Genomic DNA, 21929 nt, shown 5'->3' on the forward strand with positions numbered 1-21929 from the left:
GAAAAGTATCTAGATATCAGAGCATATCACCATTAAAGTGCTGTGAAAGTGCTCTTTCTCTCGTTTTCAGAGTGACTTACAATTAATACAACAGTGTGTAAAACAGTGAGCACAATAAAGGACGGCATCAAAATAATCAAATAAAAAACATGACTGTTGAAAGCAATCATAAAAAAAACTGAATTAAAAATAGCAACAAGCAGCAACACAGTATGTTTGTATTTCTTATGTGTGTTTTGTTATCGTGATAACTTTTTTTTAGGTTTTACAAAAATTGTTATTTGGATAAAAAAGTAAATTATTGTGATTTGGTGTTTCTTTGTTTTAGTTTTACAAATACAGTTGTTTTTTGAAAAAAAAAAGGCAAATTACTAGTATTAATTTTATTTTTAGTTTTGCAAATATCATTTGGTCAAAACTGTGAATGATTGATTTGTTTTTATTTATTGTTTTACAAATATGGTTATTAAGTCAAAAGGGTAAATTATTGTTTATTGTTTAAATTATTTTTTAATTTTTTAAAGTTTTTTTATTGTTATTTGGTGAGAATTGTTTATTATATATATTTATATCTATTTTTATAATTTTTTACATTTATATATTTATATATTGTTTGTTTTGTATGTATGTTTTTAATGGTTATTTAGTCTAAAAGGTAAAGTATTGGTAGTAGTTTTTTATTTTTTAAAGTTTTTTTATTTTTCATTGTTATTTGGTAAGAATTGCTTATTATACATATTTATTTATATCATATTAAACGTATTTTTATATGTATTTACATTTGTATATTCAAATATTGATTTGTTTTGTATGTATGTTTTTTATGGTTATTTAGTCTACAAGGTAAATTATGGTAATCATTTTTTTAAATTTTACAAATACTGTTATTTGGATAGTAAGGTGAGTTATTGTGATTCGGTTTTTCTTTTTAATTAATTTTACAAATGTTTATTAAATCGAAAGGGTAAATTGCTGTGATTAGGGTTTTTTTTTCCTTACAAATGTTATTTAATCACAATGGTGGATTATTCGATGAAGGTTACCAAGAAATTTTGAATTGATTTCTGATTTTTTTCTATACTGTCATTTATAAAGACATTTGTTAAACATAGTCCAAAAAGTACCAAAAAAAAATTTAAAATTCCAAACAAATAATAATAATTAAATAAAACTGACATGACATAAAACTGCATACAATCAAGATAAGCTTGTTTTAAAGTTAGTGACTTGAAATATATTACATTTCATTACATGGAAATTATTAATTAAATATCCTGTAGCCTACAATTTATAAAAGTGACATTAAAACAGCTGGGAACACACTCAGTAAATTCAGTTTCAAAATGAAGCATCATTTTATTTCACACTTTATGACAATTTCTTTTGAGTTTGTTTCAACTTGAATAGAATTGATGATACTTGGTTGTTTTTTTTTTTTGTTGGTCAATTTAAATCAAATTTTTCAGTGAAAAATGTTTTTGCAAGTACTTTAACCAATATCTAAGAATAATTTGAATTCACCAAATTTTATTAAAACAAAAAAGCTCTTTATTCTAATGGAGATTACATTAAGAAAGCAGGCCTACTGATAAAAAACTATGCTATAATATGTTTTATCGCTTTTGACTGACTTTTTTTTTTTTTTTTTAAATGTACCACTCTTGCTGACACTGTGAGATAAACACTGTATGTTTGACTTGTTCATGTCAGTGCACATGAAACGATTAATAGCTGACATGTCTGCAGTGAAGAAACTGGGCAGCAGCACAGGAAGATTTGCCAATGCCACATTAGTGCGCCTGTCTGAGTTTCTTAGTGCGGGGTATAAGAAGGGAGTGAGACCCGTGAAAGACTGGAGGACGTCCACCATAGTGGCCATCGACCTCATGGTTTACTCCATCCTTAATGTGGTGAGTTATGATGCACAAATGAACAAACATCCAGAACGTCACACTAACTTGCTTCACTGTGTTATTCACATCATTTACCATGCGTGTCATGACCCCTTTAATTATCATTTTATATGCCATACATAATCTGCATAATTATCTGCAATTAAACATACAAACATGCACACCTAACTGAGGCGTTACAGGGTTACATTTGATTTGCAACACTTAAATTAACACAGCAGAGCAGATGGATTAACCTCTTCAGGGCTGCAGACTGCCTTCATATGCTTGACCTGACCTCAGGTTTGCTGTGTATTAATTTCATTTAACACATTCAATTAGAAATATACTTTAACACTAATCTTGAAAAAGAGACTCTCTTCCAAGAAGGCAAGACTGGGCCTTAAGATTAAGAAATAAAGCAACCACCTCAATCCTGTCAGTTTATATTGTGCTTCAATGGAGAGTATTCCCAATCCCATTTTCATTTAACTTTCCATATAAACTAGTTGACATTTAAGATATTCCTGATCATTTCAATCAACATTCAGATAACAATTATTTGTCACAATTCTCTATTCAGGGTCACCACGGTCATGAAATTCCCTGAAAAGTTATAAAATTAGAAAAACTGTTTTCAGGGCCTGGAAATGGGTTGGAATTAACTAAATGTTTTAAGAAAGTTTTGAATATCCATTGTTCTGGCTAGCGTTTGAAATATATTCAGAAGAATCGCAAAATGTGCATACAAACTTTTAAAATATTCATTCAAACATGTTTAACTGGAGCATGAGATGGGTCGGCAGTTTGGTGCAGTATCTGCCGTGATGCTGCCACTTGTGGTGAAGAGGGAGCTGAGCCAGAAGGCAAAGCTTTCGAATAACTGGTCCTCACCTATGGTCATGAGCTTTGGGTAGTGACTGTAAGAATGAGAGTGCGGATACATGCGGCCAAAATGAGTTCCTCCACAGGGGCATCTGGGCTCAGCCTTAGGGTGCTTTTAGACCTAGAGTTGTCTTGCGTTGGTCTGAATCAGAGACTAATTTTGTTCCAAAGTTGTATAATTGCCTAGAGTTGGTTCGTGTTCTCACGGCAGCATTTACAAGAGGACCAGATCAAATGCCTTGCGCGAGAAAGCTTCTCTTGATTGGTCAGAATTTCCATGTGGGAAAAATCCAGGAAGTAAAGCAAATGTTGAAGAAGAGTACACTTGCAAGATAAATGTGACACTTTCTAATGTCATAATGGAGGGACAACTACGCAGGTTGATTTTAGCGCTGCTCATCGTGGACTATATTGCTGTCATTGTTCATTTTAGTCAAACCATACAGTTTGAAAACGAGGCGCGGCTCCAACTAGAAAACAATGTTTTGATGCATTGGATGTGCTGAATGTGCATATTAAGGCAGTACAGGAGGAGGTGCACATTAATAATCCTCCAGGACTGTAACATGCTCATGTTTAACCCAAACAATGTGTCATGTGACTGCAGTTGGTTCAGATCCAGGTCGCAACACGTTCTCACAACAAACGAACCGCACCAGAGTTCGTTTGTTGTGGAGCACACCCGAGTGCAATTGCTGTGTTGGCACCTGCCCAAACGAATCACACTTAGCGTGCAAACAAATTTGAGTTTGATTGAACAGACTCAAACAGGGCAGGTGTGAAAACACCCTTGGAGACAGGGTGAGGAGCTCGGACATCCAGAGAGAGCTCGGAGTAGAGCCGCTGCTCCGTCACGTCGAAAGGGGTCAGTTGAAGTGGGTCTGGCATCTGACCAGGAAGCCTCCTGTTAGAGGTGTCCCGCCCACGGCCCACTTGTAGGAGGCCCCCGGGCAGATCCAGAACACGTTGGAGGGATTACATATCTCATCTGGCCTGGGAACACCTCGGGGTCCCCGATAAGGAGCTGGAAAACGCTGCGGGGCAGAGGGACATCTGCGGTGCTCTGTTTGACCTGCTGCCCCCGCGACCCTGCCCCCGATAAGAGGATGAAAATGGATGGATGGATGTTAAAATGCATTGAAGTCTACAGCATCTTTGGTTTTCTATCCCTCAAAAAAGGATGTGGCCTGGAGTTTGCCAAGACCTAATAGGTTTAATAAAGTTGAAAAATATGTTTTAACATACTTCTGAATTATTCAAATTGAAGCTTCAACTGGAGCTGTATTAATTCAAATGTTATTTATATATGTAGTTTCAGCCATATTTTAATATTCTGAATATATAAATTGTTTCTCTAAACACTCTGATGTCTCCTTGTATTCCACAACAGGATGAGAAGAACCAGGTTCTGACAACATATGTGTGGTACAGACAGGTAAGACAAAGAGAAATGAATTTCCAAAAATCATAACAAGTACTGTAAGTGCTGTATAGATACATCTGGAACACAGCTACTTTGATTTGAATCTCTCATCCAGATAACTTTTTCTGAGTGACAGTGTGTGAGCAGGTAAAGCGTGTTTCTCATCTGCAGGGCTCTAGACCGTGACTATTTAATCACATTTTGCGACCATGGAGCACCAGTACAATTTGTAAATAATATTAATATATGAACTTGAGGTGTTTGTTTATCTCCAGCTTACAGTGAATAAACTTAATGGCACCGTGCTAACAGTTCAACTTAATGAAATTGACAATAACATGAGCAGAGGAAGGTGTGTCTTTGTACCTTCAGGGCTCCAAACCATGACTATCTAGTCACATTTTGTGACCATGGAGCACCAGTGCAACAAAGAAAATATCTATTCTAAAAATCTGTTACTCATTAAGCTTCTTCTGTTCTTCAATATTTTAGTCCTGGACAGATGAATTCCTGGTGTGGAACCCAGAAGACTTTGATGAAGTCAAACAAGTCTCTATTCCTACTGCTAATGTGTGGGTGCCGGACATCCTCATCAATGAGTTGTAAGAACTGCTGCTGTTGAAACAAATATTTCTGCTACCTCTATTATTCCACCAGAACTGGCCTCAGCCCGTCTTTGCTCCTAAACAAGCTGTTGTTGATATTTTTGTCTCAACAGTGTCGATGTGGGGAAGTCTCCAGACATACCATACGTCTATGTGACACATGATGGACTGGTGCGCAACTACAAGCCCATCCAGGTGGTCACAGCGTGCACCCTCAACATCTACAACTTCCCATTTGATGTTCAGAAATGCAGCCTCACCTTCCAGAGCTGGCTTCATACCAGTAAGACATTTTCCACTTACTTCATACAAGTTTTTCAGGAAGTTTGTTAATCTGGTGGGGTGACGGGCGGTTGGAGATCAGATGCAGTTGTTGTTTTTCTTCTCTGTGTTTACTGGTGCCTCGCAAACCAAGTTTAAAGGTACATGTAGCACCACCCACTGTGTCTGGTGTGTAGAAGCTTGTTAATCCAATGAAAGCAGTCTGGCTTATCAGCGTTATTTATCAGCTATAATTTTAATTATCAGAATAACGCATGATAATAAAAATGTCCCATTTTCGGCTGATAATTTATTAGCCCGGTATATATTGTGCATTCCTAGTAATACTGTATACCGTAAAAGCATAATGTTCTCTGAGACAGTAAATGTACCGTGAAAATCTCAAACCGTTGCAACCCTGCGTGATTGACAGCTGCGTTAGAGAGTCATCAGCTATGAGTGGTTGTTTTTTGTGTGTCGCAGTAGATTCTGGTGAAAGCCATTAGATGCAGTAAGAAGAGGAGAACAGACATGATTTTTTTTCTGCAAACTATCAGTCTCTTGTACTTATTTTAGAATATTATGACAGTTTCAGCAAATATGACACGTTATTTTCATAAAAGTTACCAGCTGTGGCTTTGATGCCATAGATTTTAGTTCTTGAAATTGTTTTTCATTATTTGATAAAGTCACAAAGCATATAGTATTTTTCCTCTATTAGGATGAGTTAAGGGTTCTTAACAGGTTAAGGTTTCTAAGAATAAGGTCTCCAACTACATAGGTATATTATAACATAAGGTTTATTCCTGACACTGCTGTACAATGCAATAACTGCAATATGTAAGGCACTGTGTGCTTTGTTTTAACTCCAAACTAAACACAGAATGGAGCCCACTACCATCAGAAACATGCATATATTAACAAGTTTGAACCTGCATTAAAGGATAGTCACAATTGATCATAATTTAGGTCCAATTGTTGTAGCTCTGACCATCATTTCTATAAGAAATAATAACATTTACCAAGTTAAATGCTGAAATCTGGGAATTCAGCAACACCACCGAAAAGAAGTAAACAGGAAAAGAAACATAAACAGACATAGTGTACACAAACCCCCGGGTTAGCCAAACTTATTAACAAGAAAAAAACCAATGGAGATCGGTAAAGTAAATTCCCCAAACCGTTCATAAACATCCATCGCAGTTTACAGACCAACTTCCTGGTTCAGCTTTGACCTGCTTTACTAACAGCTCTGAGTGCACAATGTTATCATTACTCATAGAAAAAGTAAAAAACCAAGTAAACTTTAAGCAGCCTGGAACAGGGGCGTCGGTGGATTAGTGGATAGAGGAAGCGCCCCACGTACAAGGCTGTTGCCGCAGCGGCCTGGGTTCGATTCCAGCCTGTGGCCCTTTGCTGCATGTCACTCCCTTTCTCTCTCCCCACTTCACACTTCACTTTCCTATTGATTAAAGGCAAAAAAAAATGCCCCCCCCCCAAAAAAAACAGCCTGGAACAAAAATGCCAACTTCACATTAATTTGAAAAAAATTATAACTTAGGTCTGACTTACAAGGCCTACAATAACAGTAGTCTGCCACCAGAAGCGGTATTTTTAGCCCAAACCTGATCTTTTTGGAACCATAACCAAATGGATTTTGTGCCTAAACATAATCACATTAACCACAGCATTGCAAAGTTTTAACATATCCGCTGCATAATAACAAACAAGTGTTACATATCCCTAGTTTGCATTAATGTATGTTGCCAGTTTTTATTCTGGCACTTGGTATGAAAAACAGTTCAGGTGTCCAACTATTATTTCTCAGTGCATTTTCCATTCTAGATCTCATAATTAAGATGTAAAACATTTCTGAAGTACTTACAGGTACTTCACATTAGCAACATCCCAGTGCAGCTCTCTAGATGATGCTAATAATCTGCCCTTTTGTCACCCTTGATGTAATTCTGGCAGAATGGTGAAAAATATTCACCGGCATCAGAAAACAACATCCATCTCTCTCTTCAGCTCTTCTCATTAAGGCTTGAGTGGAACAACCGCTCTGTTCTGTGCATCCATGAACTCTCCCCTGCTGTGACATGTGCTTAAAGAGCAGAGTGGAGGGTGAAAGGTAACTTGTTGCCATGGCCGTTTCATGCTGCTCCCGACATTGTGTTCGATCTGTAGTTGATGACATCAACATCACCCTGATGCGAAGCCCCGAGGAGCTCAGGGAGGACAAGAGCGTCTTCATGAACCAAGGAGAGTGGGAGCTGCTCCATATACTGTCCAACTACAAGATCTTCAGTGTGGACAATGATGACTACTACGCTGAGATGAAGTTTCATGTGAGTACTTGATATTTTAAGATTTAAATTTCTATGTGTGGCATAAATGAGGGGTGGTGCATCTTGTATTGAAGATTCTGACCTCTGTCCTCAAGACCTGCCAAACTGCTGTTATTGTAACTTTATTATTTTCCCATTAATAACACAACTTATCCTCAGACAACGGGTCAGACAAAATCTAATGACTTAGTGTCCTGCCAAAGGACTCGTCACGTTAACAGAAAGTTACGTAGGTTAGGCTTAGGGAAAGATGGGAAAAATGGTTGGGCGTTGTCATGTTATGTGCTTAATGTAAAGTTGAGTACTTAACAAAAGTTACCAGGGGTGGGGGGAAAAAAACAGTACAACAGAGTATCGCAAAATTTTGCATGGCGATACTGTATCGATACACAGACACCAAGTATCAACCTTTTATTGTACATCATTAATTTTGGAACTTTTGGTACTAGAGTAATAAAATCAATTGCTTTCTTGCTCCACTAGATGGTGCTGAGGTTTTTTTTTCCTGCTGAGGTCAGCAGAGGTCTCAGTCAAGCGATATTGGCAGTAAGTTTGTCAAAACAAAGATGGAGGCACTGGAGAAAGAAATCAGAAATGCTTGGTTTGGACATATTTTTGGATTTTTTAACACAGATGGAAAGGAGGACTTGGATATGACACATATAATTTGTCAGCAGTGTCATATGACAGCAAAATATTCTGGGAATACTACAAACATGAGGGCTCACCTCACACTAGACCATCCAGCGATAGCAGTAGCCGCTGATGGCCAAACTAACGCTAAACCAGCTCCACCTAAAAATCAACCAACACTGGACACACTTAGCTCGACAAAACTACCATCCAACTGTGAGAGAGCGAAGAAAATAACACAGTCCATCACCTACTTCATGTGCAAAGATCAGCGTCCATACAGCGCTGTTGAAAACCAAGACCAACACAGCTGTACCCAAGCTCTACAGAGAAGTGAAGCATAAAGCTGAGGAATCTTTTGAGTAGAGCAGGAAGGGTGCCGTTAACTTGTGACGCCTGGACGTCAAGGTCAGTGGATTCATATGTGACTATAACGGGACATTATCTGACAGAGGACAGGAGACTGCTGTCTCACGTTCTCCAAACTAGAGCAGGACATCAAAGTCAGACCGGAGCAAACACTGCACACCTCCTGCAAAATGCAGCACAAGAATTTAACAGACAACACTTCGAACATGGGTGTTACCATTCAGTTAGCGGGATGCCTGCATGTGAAGTGTTTGGCTCAGGTGTTTAATCTGGCCTCTCAGAGAGCATTAAATCTGCCCACAGTTCAGTCTTTCAGGTGTATGCAGCATTTCTGACAGGTTTTATGACGGTGTAGGTCAGTCTGTCTGCTCTGTGTCACATATTGCTGCAATAAAAATGATATCGATGAACAGACTGAAAACTTTATCTTATGAGGTAAAACTTGGTTGACAAAGCTTTCCTTTGGGGAAATAATTTGCAGTTGGGGAAAAAAGATGATAAATTTCATCATAATACTCAGCGTATCGCAATATCGCAATAATAATGTATCATGGATCTTACGGCGATTCCCACCTCTAATACCCAGTCTTATTGTAGTTTACTGATAATTAATGTAATGTGATTAACAAATTATATTTTACACTCAATTTAAATTCAACTCCAAAATAAAACACCAGAATAAGACAATTATATCCATTCAAAAATAAAGACAGACTCCTTTAATATGAGGTCATACCTGAATATGTAAATGCTATATCAACAACTAGCAAAGTTAAACATGTAAAGCAAAGACAAGCTCACAACATCTCACCAAAAATAAACAGGTCAGTGGCAGTTTTTATCACTAAGATTTGCACATTTTAAGCACAAGTTATTGTTGCCTTCACCTGAGCTCTGTCATACAGCAGACTGAGTCTCCCCTGTCCTCACACACAGAATAAATATAGTTAAATCTTGCAGGCCTGTAGAGTATGTGTCTCAGATGTCTCGTGACAGTAGTGTCCTCTTTATTTAAACCAAGTGAAGATAAATAAAGTTTAACTCACATTTCTCTTCGGTCATGGAGAGGCAGTTTCTGTTGCAGGCAGCAGAGGCTGAAACTTTCGTCCCAGGTCCTCAAACGCATCTCGGGTCACAAACTGCGCAATCATCTTCCAACAGGTGTTTTCATCAGAGGACCCACACAGCTTTCCCGCTCACAGCACGAACACAAACCTTCAGGCTAATTAACTGTAACTAAGTAGAGAAAATTGCGTTTTGGAGTCTTGCTAACACTTTCCTCCATCTACTTCACCGAAACCCGCTTTTTTTCCTTCGTTTATTTGCGCTGTTTGCCCCGCCCTCTTTCACTTCCGCACCGTCTGCCAATCACAACAGGTGTCACTGACTGACATCTGATAGTGACCAATGAAAACGAAGAGTCCAAAGTAAAGGTATTTGCTTTTTTTTTTAAAATTAATCTCAAATATTTGTCTGTGATATTATTTGGAACTGAATTATACACAATTTGTGAATAGGCCTGGGCGTGGAGGCTTCAGCCCTGATTCTTTAATGATTAGCCCCAGATCTAAAAAAAAAAACAAACCCCAAGACAAAACAGATCTAATGACATGTCATTTCATTCATGCATTAAAGCCCTCGGAAATAGCATAATGATGAATCAAAGTTTTGGTAAAGGAAGAGTTCATTTTTAATGCTTTATATATTGCTGGATAGTTTGATCTTGAATTTTCATCATCATTATTCATTAGTTGATTATATTTTGTAATACCTAATTTTTCATAGTAACTGAAGCAGAAATATATGGTGCAGTAAAAAGTACAGTGTTTCCCCTTTGAAATGTAGAGGAGCAGAAGTATAAAGTAGCATAAAATGTAAATACTCAAGTACAAGAACCTCACAATTCTGCAAATTTAATGATAGCAGTTGCAAAGTATTGTTTCCATCCATCCATCCATCCATTTTCATCCACTTATCTGGGGCCAGGTCTCGGGGGCAGCAGGCCAAGCAAACCATCTTAGACGTCCCTCTCTCCAGTGTTGTTTCCAGCTCCTCCTGGGGGACCCCAAGGTGTTCCCAGGCCAGATGAGATATATAATTCCTCCAGCATGTCCTGGGTCTGCCCCGGGGCCTCCTACTAGTGGGACGTGCCCTGAACACCTTTAATGAGAGGCGCCCAGGAGGATCCAGATGAGATGCCTGATGGCCAAACCAACAACCAACTTCTAAAATTTTTAACCATTTGTTTTCATGTCTGGAACCTCCCGGCTACAACAGGCTTGAGATGCGCACTCATTTGAGGACTTGGCTCAGATTCTGGAGTTACTCTTTAAGGAATCTGATTCCGTTTGATTCTGTGGTGGGAACCTCTTGCGACTGTATGCGTTTGATGACGTCAACCCCAGCAGAATCCAAATCCTGGACCTTCTGCATGGAAGACAAGTGCTCTAACCACTACACTAGGGAGGCCCCTTCATATCACAATCCATAATTATTCTGGAAAATAAAGTCTTAAAAAGAGTTTTTAGGGGTAAACAAGATGCTATAGTGCACCAAAAGAGATTGCTCATTAAGATGATTTTGCGTGAGAGGATCCCCCAGACCCTTCTACAGAGGTTGGAGCTGAACCACCACTGTCCTCAAATCTTAATAACGCGCCTGGGCTGCTAACTATAAAAATAACTGTGGGCCCAAATACGTGTTTGTTTTTTTGAAATATGCTTTATTTGCATTCTGTGTGAGAGTGAGAAGATTGATATCTCATGTTTGTGTGTTATGTTCACAGCTAGAGTTAGGATATGATTAACCTTTGGCATAAAAACTGGAAACCAAAACTCACTATGTAGATACTAGAAAATACTGATCAGACCTACCGGGATGATGGATATAGCTTTAATTTCAACAGTTCTGGTTCTGCACGGAGTAAAACAAGAGGTTCAACATGTTAATTACTGACAGTCTTAGGACAGAGCCCCCTGACATTATAACTTGACTCAAAACATTCATTTCCCAGGTGGTGATCCGGCGGCGGCCGTTGTTCTACACCGTGAACCTGCTGCTGCCCAGTATCTTCTTGATGGTGATGGACATTGTGGGTTTCTATCTGCCACCAGACAGCGGAGAGAGGGTTTCCTTCAAGATCACTTTGCTGCTGGGCTACTCTGTCTTCCTCATCATTGTATCTGACACTCTGCCTGCCACCGCCATAGGAACCCCGCTGATAGGTGACTGGGATCTGCTACTGCTTATCAGCAGTTTGCATTCACAGCAGGGTTCCTGCAGTGTCAGCTCATGCTTTTAAAATATTTAGCCTTATTTAAAAATAAAAAAAAAGGTTGGTAAACTATGATGTCAGGAGAGCTCCGAACAAAATTGAGCAGCAGTTAATCTGCAAGTCAAACATGCCGAGACAGATTGGCGAGGGCAAAACAAGTTCTGAGAGCACACTCAGACTAAATTCAAGCACTAATTTCAGGTTTTTGGAGGGCTGGAGACGATCCCAGCATGCATTGGGTGGAAAGCAAGAAAACATCCTCAAAAAATTACCATCATATCACAGGTCTATGACAGAAGAACACAAACATTTAGGCTCAATCCACCTGTTTGTTGACAGTTAACGCACATGCAAACTCCAGGATGAAAACTCCAAAAGACATGAGGTTCAAGATTACACATTTCTTCAATATTTTAGGGAAGACCACTTTTTAATTTCAATATTTTACAGTTTCAAAGTAACAAAAAAGGAAAAGTTCAGGCACCCTGTAGGGTCAGTGCTTAGTAGTGCCCCCTTTGGCAAATATCACAGCTTCTAAACACTTTTTCATTCATTCATTCATTCACTCATCTTCTAACTGCTTCATCCTCTTGAGGGTCGCGGGGGGGCTGGAGCCTATCCCAGCTACATCGGGCGAGAGGCAGGGTACACCCTGGACAGGTCACTAGACTATCGCAGGGCTGACACATAGAGACAAACAACCATTCACGCTCACATTCACACCTATGGACAATTTAGAGTTATCAGTTAACCTAGTCCCCAATCTGCATGTCTTTGGACTGTGGGAGGAAGCCAGAGTGCCCGGAGAGAACCCACGCTGACACGGGGAGAACATGCAAACTCCGCACAGAAGGGCTCCCACGCCCGGGATCAAACCGGCAACCCTCTTGCTGTGAGGCAAGAGTGCTAACCACCACACCACCGTGCCGCCCCTAAACACTTTTTGTATCCAGCAAAGAGTCTTTCAGTTCTTGTTTGGTGGATTTTAATTTAATTTGATTTATTTATTTTGAGCAGTTGAAATAAATAAATAACTAAAATAGATTATACTGTGAAAAAATACCTACAAAACAGAGACAAACAATAACTTATGAACAGACTTAGAATGAGAAACATAAATCAACATTTCATGTCCGAAAAGGAGTAGGAAGACGCAACATGCTTGTCTAGCCCTACTCTATGGAGCTACATTAGGGTCAAATGTTTTGAAAAAATAAAATTTGAAACTGAAAATTCATATGTTGATCTTGAATTCTGAAAAATACAACAATGTATTCAAAATAAAAATAAGTATATGGAACGTTTTTTCAGGTTAAATATAATTTTGATTCACTCTGGTAATTCTTTTGAATGAATAATTTATTTTCACTTTTCACTTCCATATATATTTTCACATTTGAGGTCTTATTTTTTTCAGTTTCAAATCTTATTTTTTCACTTTCAAATCTTTTTTTCACTTTCAGATCTTTTTTCAGTTTCAAATCTGTTTTTTGAGTTTCAGACTTTTGACCCTGATGTGGCATGGGGGGCGTGGCATCAGCTGAGAGGGGTGTGGAATCATGAGTGACAGTGCCTTCAGGGAACGTAGGAACTAAAAAAATTCTGACTCAACACTTACATACACCACATTCATGTGACTGGCAGTGTAAAAATTGATGCCAGTGACAAACATCATCCAGCACACAGGTTAGAAATGTTAACTATGTTTTGGGAAATCATAACAAACATTAAAGGGTCGTTTTTGTGACAACATACTTTTTCACAGCTCCATCATCACGACCGACTGGACGCCATCATCGCAAGCAAAACGGACACTATGCTGCGTTCACAGTGCTTTGTGGAAATCGGACATATCAGCACTTAAAATGTGGCTGTTGAACTGCAAAATCTGACATAATTTATGGCTCTTATACCGCAGTTGGTGCTCAGTACTGTCTAAAACAGATTTCTAAATGGAAGTTTGTCAAAGGCATCAATTTTTACACTGCCAGTCACATGAATATGGTGTATGTAACTGTTGAGTCAGAATTTTTTTAGTTCCTACGTTCCCTGAAGGCACTGTCACTCATGATTCCACACCCCTCTCAGTTGATGCCACGCCCCCCACGCCACATCAAGGTCAAAAGTCTGAAACTCAAAAAACAGATTTGAAACTGAAAAAAAAAAGATCTGAAAGTGAAAAAAAGATTTGAAACTGTAAAAAATAAGATCTGAATCTGAAAAGATAAAACATGCAACTGAAAAAAATAAGACCTCAAATGTTAAAATATATATGCAAGTGAAAAGTGAAAATAAATTATTCATTCAAAAGAATTACCAAAGTATTTTGTATATTTAACCTGAAAAAATGTTTACATATACAACATTGTTGTATTTTTCAAAATTCAAGATCAACACATGAATTTTCAGTTTCAAATTTTATTTTTTCAAGTACAAAACATTTGACCCTAATGTAGCTCCATACTACCCCCAATCCCAAACTATACTAATCCATCACTGTTGCCAGGTAGTCGTAGTTTCACCCATTCTTCCTGCAAAGGCTTCAGTCTCTGTGAGATTCTTGGGCCGTCCTCATGCACTGCTCTTTGAGGTCTGTCCACAGATTTTTAATGATGTTTAGGTCGGGGGACTGTGAGGGCCATGGCAAAACCTTCACCTTGCTCCTCTTGAGGTCGTCCATTGAGGATTTGGAGGTGTGTTTAGGATCATTGCCTTGTTGTAGAAGCCGTCCTCTCTTCATCTTCAGCTTTTCTACAGATGCTGAGATGTTTGCTTTAAGAATTCAGCTGAATCCATTCTTCCCTCTATCTGTGAAATGTTCCCCATGCCACTAGTTGCAACACAAGCTCAAAGCTTGATCCATCCACCCACGTGTTTAACAGTTTTTTCTCCAAACATACCTTTGCTCATTGTGTCCAAAAAGTTCTATTTTAACTTGTTTCCAAAAAGAATCAGGCTCGTTTCAATGTTCCTTTGCAAACTTCTCACACAGGAAAGGTTTTCTTCTGATGGCTCTTCCACGAAGGTCATATTTGTCCAGGTGTGGCTGCACAGTAGAACAGTGCACCACCACTCCAGTCTGATAAATCTTCCTGCAGGTCTTTTGCAGTCAAACAGGGGTTTTGAGTAGCCTCTCTAACAATCCTACGAGCAACTCTAAGAGTTTTCTTGGTCTTCCAGACCTCAACTTGACCTCCACAGTTCCTGTTAACTGCCATTTCTTAATGACATTACAAACTGAGGAAACAGCTCCCTGACAACACTTTGCTTTCTTCTTACAGTCGTCTTCTGCGTTGTGGGCATTAGTTACTTTAGTTTTCAGACTGCTAGGCAGCTGTTTAGAGGAGCCCATGGATGCTGATTGATGGGACAAGGTTTCAGGAATCAGTTGAAATTTGCATTACCTGGCCTTTCCTAACGATGACTGTGAACAAGCCAGAGTCCTGATAAGCTCATTAAGGTCTGAGACCCTGGTAAAAGTTGTCTGAGAGCTCAAATGTCTTGAGGTGCCCAAACTTTTGACATCATTATCATCAAACACCTTGTCTCGTCTTACCTGTTCTGTAGGTGTGTACTTCGTGGTCTGCATGGCCCTCCTGGTGATCAGCTTGACAGAAACCGTGCTGATTGTGCGTCTGGTCCACAAGCAGGACCTGCAGCCCCCTGTGCCCCACTGGGTGAGGTACTTGGTGCTGGAAAGAGCGCCGGTCCTCTTCTGCATCCACAAGAAGCACCGACTCTGCTCCTCACTGTCCTCCCAGGGCGCCGACCTGGAGCACTACAAGGATAACAACTATGGGACCGGTAAGCTACAGTTGAAAGCGGGCAAGGGAGCCTAGTTTTTAATCAAACCAAATGCTAAATGTTTCCCTTCTAATTGCACTGGAAGGAAGCTTTTTCCCTTTGCTTTAACACTTAGACCTACTTCGATGAAACACAGTTTTCCAAGTTAAATGAAGCCTATTCTTGTCTCATCCCGCAGCCCAGTGCACCCTCCACCACACCTGTGAGATAGGCCGAAGGCTCAGCCACCACGACAGAGAAGGCGGACTGCTCGGACTGGGCCTGCCCCCCTCCAGGGACCCCACCCCGCCTGTCATGGACAACATCCTGCAAGAAGTGACAGCCATACGCCACTTCCTGGAGAAGAGAGACAGGTGCCGGGAGGTCGCCAAAGAGTGGCTGCAGGTCGGCTACGTGCTGGACGTGCTGCTCTTCAGAGTTTATTTAGTGGCCGTGGTGGCCTACAGCATCACACTGGGTACGCTGTGGTCAGTGTGGCAGGTCGCCTGAGGCTCACCCCTGCACTGCTGTGGACACAAGCTCAGTGGGTGGAGCACTGAATTCAGAGGGCCAGAGTTATTGGCTCTATGCCCTGTGTAGCTCAGTGGATACAGGGAGGCACTCGCAGATGATTGGAACAGGGAAAGGCGTCCTGTATGTGGGACACATGTACAAAGGTTTGGGTTTGCCACCAAATCCCTACAAATATTATTATCATCATTTTAGGTTTGATCAGAGAGTTTTAAAGTTCCATGATGTGAGTGCAGCCTGAGGTGTTTTCAGGGCCAGGCCAAGACTTTCTCAGACGTCCAATGCACCAACACACTTAATTATTATCCATGATTATTAAGGATTTAAAAGGACGACAGTGGTAACACAGCAAAGATATTTTAGCTAAGACAGTTTGTTGGGATAAAGGTCAAAGTATGAAAATATGGAGCACTGATGACACAGTTTAGGAATAAAATTTGGACTCAGAGACAAGCTTATAGATTAAAAAAGAAAAAAAAAACGAATGAATACATAAAATTAGTAAATAATGAATTTATAATATTGATGTAATAAATGCATATGATGACCTGTTTTGCACTACATGTATATTATTGAGATATTTGACTGCATGCCCCCTCTCCCTGAATGTGTTCTCAGATACATATACACAAGTATGATGCATATTATTAGTTTATTTTCATGTGATGGTAAATCATAAGTCTTTATGTAAAACTGTGGAAACTTGTACCGTTTCAAATACATATCAATATAATGTTTAATGTCAATGTGTCACCTTATGTAATAAAATCTGTCCAAAAACGACTGTAATTTTATACACTGATTATTTTTATTTTACAAATACAGTAGCAGATGTGTGCCGTAGTTTTATTATTATTATTATTATTATCATCATTATTATTATCATCATATTTTATTTTATTTATTTATTTTTTTATTCAATTGTGCTGTGTCAACAAGAGATGAGAATTATATACCATAAAAGAGAAGAAAAGGCCTAATAAATCATATTTGAATAAATGCAAAATGTCAGACGTATACAGATAAATAAATCACATTGAGCAGTACAGTAACATATTATGATATATTCTATTAAAACTCATGTCATTATTATGAATTATTTTTAATGTTATTCTTATTTAAAGAAGAACGACTTGCTAATGTGGAAATAGATTTGGAAAATGAATTCTGAAATTAAAGTTGCAACCTAAGATAAAAAATAGCTATCATAAACATTATGAAATAATAAGCAGTATTTATGTAAAGTATTAAATCCAGTTGGTTCATTTATTTTAATTTGTACTTATTCGTTTGGCTGTTTATTTAATAAAGCCTCACTTTTAATTTAATTTTGTCCAACTGGACTTTCACACTTTACTCTTTAGCATTTGTATTTCCCCCTCTTAAGTGATTAAGATAATTACTACTGATTAATCTTTAGGGACGGGTCTTTATTTATCAGGGGGGAGGTGTGGCTTCTTTTATTTATTTAATTTAATTTAATTTAATTTATTTATTTTGAGCCTCTCCAGTGCTACAAATATTTTTCTTCAGCTGAAATTTTGTGGCACTCACAGGTTTTAACTTGGTTTATTTTTAGGTACATTTTAAATGGGTACATAGATACAATACGTCTTTTTTATAGTCTATATATAAGATAGATTCTGTGCAGTGGTGTGAGACGTATTCAGATCCTTTACTGCGGTAGAAGTACTAATACCGCTCCATGAAATTTCTCAGCGCTGCATTAAAACCTCACTTAGGGACTGTTCTTCACTTATCAGAGGAGGGCGGTGGTTAGGGTGTGACTTTTTATTATATATTTTTCCTTTAGCCTCCCTTAGAGACTGGCAGAAAGTATTTGACCCTCGCTCCTCCATAAATTACTAATTAGATTTTTAAAACTTACCCTTTGATATCTGAAAGTTAAAAGTTAGAGGCTGAAGATAACAGAAATATCACTATTTTCAGCTCAGATTTGGTTATTTATTTATTTTTTTTCCCTTTTTCTGATGGAAGTGTTCGTTGCACATGATGTGTCCAAGGACTATTGGAAATTTGAAAATCCAACAATAGTTTCTGGCTGTGATAAATGATTTTGAATGAATTTTGGCAATTGTTTCAAAAAAGCATGCCTTCCAAATGCACATTTTCTTTACAAACTGGGATAAAATAAATACAACCATTTACATTTATATGTCTGTCCCTGGAGCCAAAATAAAAACATATGTCCCTCACCAGTGCTTAAAAAAAATATTTGACATGCCTCCCCCAAATAAATAATGAACAGTCCCTCAGTTTAGAGGACTGTAAATGATGTCAAATACATTGTTTTAACATGGTTCCTGACCCCATTGTGAAATGGGTCCATTCACTGCTGATATTCTAATTTTTTTCTGAGATTTGAGGTGTTTAATACCCGCAATTCCCACAATAATGAACTGCTCATAATCTGCCTCAAATCTGCTAATATCAGTATAAACACCACACAGCTCATCATCATGAGTTAACTCCTGCAGTTCACCCCAGCAGCCAGAGGATGGCACCATGCACAACAGCATCAGTCTCCCTCAGCTGCAGAGCGGCACAACAGGTTCGCTCATGCTACAACTGAGTCACTGAATATTAAATCCTTTGTTCGTAAGAATATTTTTAAATGCATGTAAAGGAAACTAATACATTAACACAAATGAAACCCCTTTGTCTTTTTGTGTATTTTGTGTTTCCAAAAAGACTTGCTGTGTCACCAGAGATCTTTTAGAGTGAAGTTTAATCTGTTTTAAATCTGTATGGTTCCAATGAAGAGCCCGGTCATGATCTGTGTGGACAGTGAGTAGTCACCTTGGAATTCTTTTTAAGTTAAGTAGCACAAGAACAGCCTTAGGAAGGGATTATTTTTTTGTAATAATAACAAATTTACCATAATAAAATACTTTGTATGCTCAGAATACGAAGACACACGCCATACTGTTCATACACTGTTTTGATACAGTGACAGTTACTGTGTCTCCATCTGTTTGTGTGTTTATTTTTTATAATTATACTAAATCTAAATGTTGCATCTTCTGACACAAACATGTCATTCCTTTATCACACTGCCTGCTCCACCCTGTAAGGACTGCAAACTTATTTTTAAATTCAATTTTCAGTCATTTTAAATAGTCTTTTTATCTCTGCACCTCTTGTCTGCACTTATTTTTTTAATTGTGATTTTTTTGTTAAAAAAAAAAAGTGAATCATTTTGTAATTAATTTTACATTTTAAATCTTTTTTCTCTCTTCACTCTTTTCTGTATCTTTCATTATGTTTTATATTATATTGCTCTGTGAAGTAATTTGAATTTCCCTTGTGTATGAGACGTGCTATACAAAAAAAGTGGCATTGCCAGTCTGTGTAAATTTAATCCAATTTAGTAGATACTACTTATTGTGCTGATATTAATGTACTTAATGGAACGCAGAGTAACATATGCAGGTAACATACATATTACCCAGCAATCTTTAAATGACAAAAACTACAAAAGAAAACAGGAAATTATTAGTTTAACTAAATAGTTTTTATAGTTAACCCTTTGTGGTCAAGGGTATAATTGACTGTTTTTGACTACTTTTCATTGTACCTTTAAATTTCACCTATCTTGCCTTGTTTGGTATCATTTTTTCAGCACAAACCTTACCTGTGTGACTTTAGTCATTTATGTATGACATACTGTATTAACACATTGGACCTAAAATCACACAAACACCACCAATAGGAAAGGGGCCATGTTTTTTTCTGCTTGCATGCACTTTCGTTAGAATAGCCCATTTTTACCATTTGTTCCTGCACCAAACGTGACAACAATATTCAGGAAAAAGCACTGCATAATTTTTTTTATCATAAGTCTGGTTTTACTTAGCCTATCAACACAATTTAAAAGTGGTATACAGTCTGAAGTTCACACTTTCGACACAAGTTGAAACGGAGACTCAGCGAGGCTGCGTCTTGCTGCTACGTCAATTTAAATCGGTCATGTGATTTGGTCGCACCGGCGTGTCTGTGGACTCCAGAGGGTTGGATTATATTTTCTATAGTGTATGTAGAATAAGCATATCATTTTGTTATAGATTGATATTATTTTACAAAAACAGAAAGCCATGATGGAGATAGGTTTGTCTTTTAGAGGGCATATATAGAAAATTGCACCATTTTCTATTTACTGTGAGTTCTTCTTTGAGCACAGGTGTATCTTTAGGTGGCCCCTCCAGCTCACAGGGCCCCTGCCGCAGCCCCTCATTAAGTACTTTGCAGCCTGAAATTAGAAGACAATTTACATTTTAAACCTTTGTAATACGGTGTTTGACATATCAGACACGTGTGAACAAATGTAAGTGAAGATATACAGGGTATTTTTCTCCTCGGTTTATTTAGGTAATATTAACATTCCTATGTTTTTTTCGTGTACTAATTAAAGTAAACATCAGCTGTATAACACATCCTTTAGCTTCATATTTGTTCAACTGATTAATTGTCTGTATATGAGCCAATAAAGACATCAGATAACGTGAGACAGGATGTCAAGGGCAAACACATTTTCACGCGTAGTGGCCACCCTGACCAGACCTCAGATATGATTGCCATGATGTCACATGATTTGGTTTGATAAAGAAGTTAAAAACTTGAAGATCGTCATTTTTGTAGCAAAGGCTGGCAGCCTAAAGACTCCAGCCTTTAGTGGGTCAAAGTTTAGAGCTGAATCCTCACGCTGCAACACAAAGGCCCTTCACTGTTCATATTACCACCCTGACAAACCATTCACCACCCCCCTGCCCCTTCCTTCCTAAAACCCCAAAATAAGATCAAAGTCCCACTGAAGCAACAAGTCCAACAAAACCCTTCACAATGAGAGTTTTTTCCCCCTCATTTCCTGTTTTTCTTTTCTGCCAAAATCTAAAAAAAGTCCGAAAAAATAACCACAGAGCCGCCATGTGTTTTGGGTGTAATTCTTTGGAGTGAGTGCATAAGTGGAGAGGGAAAGTGGAGAGCTGCCTCATTAGTTCCCAATACACTGAAGTCAAGATCTGATCCTGCGTGCCAGAGAGAGGAAATGAGCAAATATAGTGGCATTATTGGGACGCGTTGGAGACACTTTTGATGTGATGTTTGTTTGTTGGACACACACAGAGAGACTCGCCTTTTCAAGCTTTACTGGGGACGAAATGACATCAACCAGATGACAATGGAAGTGTTGGTTTAAACTTTAACACATTAAAGGAGCATACTGCACACGTTTGCATGTTTTAGCACATCAGTAAATCACAATACTTCACATACAATATATAATGTCACGTGTTAAACTCAAGCAGGAAGCGCAAAACCGCAGTGGTGTTAGAACATGTCTCTGTCATTGCATTTAATCGCTGCTTGCGCCAATTAAAGGATGGAAAAGGTGATGGATTTTTTTTGGTTTTTCACATCCTGCCTTGACGGTGTGAATGCAGCATTCAAACCTCATTAAATGTTTAATGCTTTTCCTATAGACTGTGCAGAACAGTTTCTCAGCCCTACAATCAACCTTTAAATTATGCCTTTAGAGAAGCTTCATCTTCTGGGAAGCATGTGGAGACTTTGGCCGGATGGTGGCGCCAGAGGAAAGGTCAGGTCATGATAATCGCTTTGAATTACCCTCTGGCAACCATGACTATTCCAACATCCTGGTCTCACTCCAAAGTCACTGAAAAGTGGCGCATGATCAGTGACTTCCGGCGTCAGATACTGATGAACAAAGCTGTCTTTTCACGACGGCATGATACGCGGCTGGTTGCTGTTGTTTAACGGTGCACGGAAGCATCTGTTAAGGTGGTGGAAGTCAAAGCAGAGCAGGCAGGAGAGGTGGTGGATAGGTCCAACAACCCCTGACTTTCACATATCCTGATTTGTCATCGGACTTTCACGTCTACATATTAC

At 38.6% G+C, this 21929-nt stretch overlaps 1 protein-coding gene across 1 annotated transcript; it reads left to right on the plus strand.

Moving 5' to 3' along the window:
• Nucleotides 1-1736: 1736 nt before the first annotated feature.
• Nucleotides 1737-16406, plus strand: htr3a (5-hydroxytryptamine (serotonin) receptor 3A). The gene is made up of 8 exons (XM_049592442.1): nt 1737-1910; nt 4168-4212; nt 4693-4802; nt 4919-5088; nt 7254-7414; nt 11430-11640; nt 15258-15494; nt 15673-16406. Exons 1-8 carry the CDS (start codon nt 1737-1739, stop codon nt 15981-15983), a joined length of 1419 nt encoding a protein of 472 aa, XP_049448399.1. The 3' UTR covers nt 15984-16406.
• The last annotated feature ends 5523 nt before the right edge of the window (nt 16407-21929 follow it).

Source organism: Epinephelus fuscoguttatus, linkage group LG12 (assembly GCF_011397635.1).
Source record: "Epinephelus fuscoguttatus linkage group LG12, E.fuscoguttatus.final_Chr_v1".
Classification (NCBI taxonomy): domain Eukaryota; kingdom Metazoa; phylum Chordata; class Actinopteri; order Perciformes; family Serranidae; genus Epinephelus; species Epinephelus fuscoguttatus.